Below are 4,406 nucleotides of genomic sequence, written 5' to 3'. Positions count from 1 at the left end.
GTCTAGTAACTTGTAGGTTACTAGACGCTTTATTTATTTTAATTCCACCGTCTAGTAACTTGTAGGTTACTAAACGCTTTATTTATTTTAATTCCACTATCTAGTAACTTATAGGTTACTAGATGCTTTATTTATTTTAATTCCACTGTCTAGTAACTTGTAGGTTACTAGACGCCTTAATTATTATTATTTGCCATTTTCTTTTCCTAATTTCGTAGCCTGCTGTTTGAAACAGGTTTGCTTTTCTAGAATTTATATTCTAGATTTTTAAACAACTTCTCTACGCAATAAAAACTACAAAAAAAAAACTGCCGCTTTTTAAGCACTTTATCTCCGTCTTCCTCGCTAACTTGCCTAGCTTAGGCAGTTAGCCCTTTTAATTTAAGTAGCTAATACTGCTTATATTAAACAAGTAGCTTTCCCAGCTTAGGTAAATACCTAGAACGCCCTAAGAGTTTAAGTAGGCGTTCCCCTACCCAGTTTAAGGGGTTAAAACTCCAAACCTGTAATACTTTCTTTTTTTTTTGCTGCAAACTTTGCTGCTTTTTAATAAACAAAAAAAGTTATATATTTTATATTTAACTAAGCTAGCGGCGGGCTTACGCTTAGTAGCTTGTAATAATAAAGCTACTTAACTATTTATACAACTTAGCTAAATAACTAAGTTATTTGTAAAGGATTTAATTCTGCGCACTATACAATTGCAATATACTAGCTAGTAGCCCTAATTTTAATAAAACTGCTAATGCCGGCCTAGTAAAGTTTTAGGCTAAAAGCTTATTTATATCCAACTAGTGCAGGCAGAAATTACCCTATTCTAGTATAAATTCTAACTTAGAAGCGTTTAACTATAATTTAGTAAATAGTAGTTTTGCAGCAATGCCTAGTTAAACAGCTGCAAAAACTAATTATTTAAAACTACAGTTTTTCTTGTACTAAGCAGTATTACTATTAGGGCAAAATTATTAGTAGAGTAAAACTAATTTGTTTTATAACAGTCTAAACCCAGCTTACATTCCTTATTAGTAAGTAAATAATCTAATACTTACTAAATTCTGCTTTAGTATAATAGGAAGAGCTAATATTAAAAAATTAAAAAGCAATATTGCTATAAACGCTTAGCTACTACAAGCTAGTTATTCCTATAGTAACTTTTCTAGCACTTCTAGCTTCAAATTTTAAGAAACTAAAAAATTAATAGGCTACACTTTTATAGTTTGTATTTACACTAAAAATTAAAATTAAAAAAACTTTTACTTTTTTGCTTTACTAGAAATTTCTATTTTCTATAAGTCCCTTTTAAGACACCTGCGTTATAGTTTAATAAATGTACTACCCTAGCTAAACTTCCTACCTAATAATATTTTCAACCTAGATTGGCCTACAAAAAACTTTAACGCTAGAAGTTAAGTAGTAAAGCCTAGCTCCGCTTTATTAAATAAGTAAAAAAACTATAAAAGTAGTAGTATTTCACCGGCGCCAAAGCTCCTACCTATTCTATACCCCCTATATTTTTTTACAATATTAAACTAGAGTTAAGCTTAATAGGGTCTTCTTTCCCTGCTAATTTAGCTAAGCCTATTCCCTTAGCTATAGTTTTACTAAATAGTAAATAAAAATAGTAGAAATTTTATTAATCTATTTATGCGCATTACTAATTAAATAATAAAGCATTTAGCTACTTTAAAAAAGTTATAGTTACTCCTGCTATTTACCCGCGCTTAGTTGAATTTCTTTGCTTTAATATTTAAAATACTAAGCAGAAATTATATTGCATTAATACTACTTTCTAGCTATTATAATGCTATGTTTTAATTAGACAGTTAGATTCCCCTTATTTATACTAGTTTTAAGTTAGTTGTTAAATGCATGCTAAATAGCTAAAGCCTGCTAAAAGTGCTTGTACTTTAGCGCTAAAAAGCGCCTACTTTGCAGCTAGTACTTTTTTGCGCTAAAAGTTTTTCTCTAAAGCCTAATATGCTTAATTTTTAAAGCTAATTTTTTTCCTAAAGTTACAGATCTATTTTGCCAACTTCCCTTATCTATATTATTTTATTAACTAGAGGCTTTTTACTTTAAAAACTTGCTGCGGTTATAAGTATAACCTAGTATAAAAACTATTTTTTTAAGTAGATTTTTAAGGCTTATTAAAAGCGCACTAAATGCTATAAAAGTGCAGCACTTTTTTAGCTATTAAACCCTAGCTCTAGACAAACTAATTTCAGGGTAATAAATTATTAAAAAGAAAAGAAAACTCTTTTTAAAGTTCCTACTAAAGTTTCTGCTCTTAGTTGCGTTGCTGTAGAAAATTTATATTTAAGTACTAGAATATTAACTAGCTTCCCTTTTAAAGGCGCGGCGCAAGCGCTAATATTAAAATAAAATTACTCTATTTTTTAGGATTAACTAACTTATATCTAACTACTATTTATATAGAACTTTTCCCTACTTTAGTCCTTAAAGTTTTTATTTAAGTATTTGCTACTACTACTAAAATCTGCACTAAAAGCTATTTAACTTAGAATTACCCCTAAAGCTTTATTACAAGCTTCTATACCTGCCTACTTGCTAGGGCTTAAATTTTACTCTAGCAGTAGGGTATAGGTAATACACTTAAGCGCTATTTATTTTTAGAGCTAGTTTATTTAGTAGGTAAGTTATTACACACTTTTTAGTAAATTCCAACTTCTATAGCTACTGTCCTGCTATTTAGATAAACTAATACTTTTTGTAATATCTAATAAGCGTATATTCTAGCACTTTAACCCTGCGTTTAGTTTATTCTGCATTGCTAGTTCTATTTACTAAAAATAGCCTACTAGTAACGGTATATTTAAGTATTTATATTTAATTAAGTAACAAAAACTTCTTACATATTTAAAATTTAAGAATAGGTAAAAGTTATTTTAACTCCTAGGCTTCTAATTATTCGCTTTACTTTATAAAACTAAATATATTACTACTATTTTAAGGGAAACTTTAGCAGGAACTAGCTACTAAATAGTTTAATTAGTTTTTTGCTTCTATGCCCAAATTTAATAATTAATTTGTATATTAAAACTGCTATAAGCTTTTACTAGAGTTTCTTTTAGCTTTACCCTATTTAAGTATAATTTACTATTTTTTAAGTCCTAATAGCTATGTTTTTACTCAAATCTATCTAAAAATATTAGGATTAGTTAATAGTGTACCCTAAAAAAAATCCTACTTCTATTTACTTTTATTATGCGTTTAGGCTTAATACTTAAATACTTGTATAAATATTAAACTCTTTAGTCTGTGTTTTAAAACAGGCTGCTTATAGCTATTACACTAGTATTTTAGTAGATGTACAAATTTTAGTTTAAGCTAGTTGTATATTGCCTTTTTTATAAAGCTTCCCTAAAAAAAAGTACATAATAGAAGCTTTTATCTAACTACTTAAACTAATACTAGTTTACTTGCAGAAGAGTGCACTAGGCAAAAACTTAAATAAGTAACTATAGGCAAGTCTAGCTGCAAGCGCTTTCTTTTTAATAATTTTATATACTATTTAATTCTTTTTTTAAAGTGCTTTTTATTTTTTAATTATTCTACTTGTGCACTATTAGTTTTTAGCCAGTATTTAGCTTTAAAAGAAATTTACTTTTTATTTAAAACTATATTCCTAAATAATTTAATTTATTAAAGGGGCTTTACACAGCAAAAGTTAGCAACTATGTACAGGATTTTTACCCTCTATAACATTCTATTCTAAAAAACTTAAACTACTGCTAATACTAAAGCACCCTCTGCAAATTACAACTTAAATTCTAAAAAAGCTAGATTTTAAATTTAAGCTAATACCGCTTCACTCGCTATTATTAGGGCAATCCCTATTAGTTTTTTTTTTTCTGTTTATTAATATACTTAAGTTTAGCAGGTATTTCTACCTAATTTAAAGTTAAGAGCAAAAGTATAGGCTTTATAAATATAAGCGTTTAAGCTAAAAAATGCAAAATATGCTATACTCTAAAGCAAGTATGCTAGCTGCTAATTACTTTAAAGTAAGTCCTGCGCATAAAATAAAAACAAATACTTAATACTAAATAAAGCTTAAAAGTACAAATAACGCTTAAATAAACATGCTTTATAAAATACTAAAAGGCGCAATATGCGTTTAAAAATTCAATAATTTACTAAATTTTGCAATTTATACTACTTTTCGCATTTTGCTGCGTTTTTTATCAATGCTAGAACTAAAAAATCTATTATTAAAAGTTGTAATTATTATATATTTTCTAACGCTAATTGCAATTACAAAAAGTTTTTATAGTATTTTATTAGCAGGTAGAGCCCGCCAAAGAAATAAATAGTATGCAAAAAATAAAAATTTAAATAAAAACTAAAGTTTTTCTAAAAATTAGTAATAATTTTTCTGCAAGTTT

At 27.4% G+C, this 4,406-nt stretch overlaps 3 protein-coding genes across 3 annotated transcripts; 2 read left to right on the top strand and 1 right to left on the bottom strand.

Annotated features, from left to right (window-relative positions):
- Positions 1-1,466: 1,466 nt before the first annotated feature.
- On the top strand, positions 1,467-1,616 carry K460DRAFT_297981 (uncharacterized protein; the record flags this gene model as incomplete). Its single annotated transcript, XM_040929746.1, has 1 exon — positions 1,467-1,616. A coding segment is annotated over one exon (150 nt), but the record flags the coding sequence as incomplete, so codon positions are not given.
- Positions 1,617-2,070: 454 nt separating this feature from the next.
- K460DRAFT_297974 (uncharacterized protein) lies at positions 2,071-2,310 on the bottom strand (the record flags this gene model as incomplete). The annotated part of the gene is given in 2 exon segments (XM_040929745.1): positions 2,071-2,181; positions 2,200-2,310. Coding segments are annotated over 2 exon segments (222 nt in total), but the record flags the coding sequence as incomplete, so codon positions are not given.
- Positions 2,311-3,505: 1,195 nt separating this feature from the next.
- K460DRAFT_297969 (uncharacterized protein) lies at positions 3,506-3,667 on the top strand (the record flags this gene model as incomplete). Its single annotated transcript, XM_040929744.1, has 1 exon — positions 3,506-3,667. A coding segment is annotated over one exon (162 nt), but the record flags the coding sequence as incomplete, so codon positions are not given.
- Between the last annotated feature and the right edge of the window lie 739 nt (positions 3,668-4,406).

The sequence above is a fragment of the Cucurbitaria berberidis genome, assembly GCF_010015615.1.
Source record: "Cucurbitaria berberidis CBS 394.84 unplaced genomic scaffold K460scaffold_16, whole genome shotgun sequence".
NCBI classification, from domain to species: Eukaryota; Fungi; Ascomycota; class Dothideomycetes; order Pleosporales; family Cucurbitariaceae; genus Cucurbitaria; species Cucurbitaria berberidis.
The sequence above is the reverse complement of the archived record's forward strand: the minus strand, read 5'-3'. Positions and strand labels throughout refer to the sequence as shown.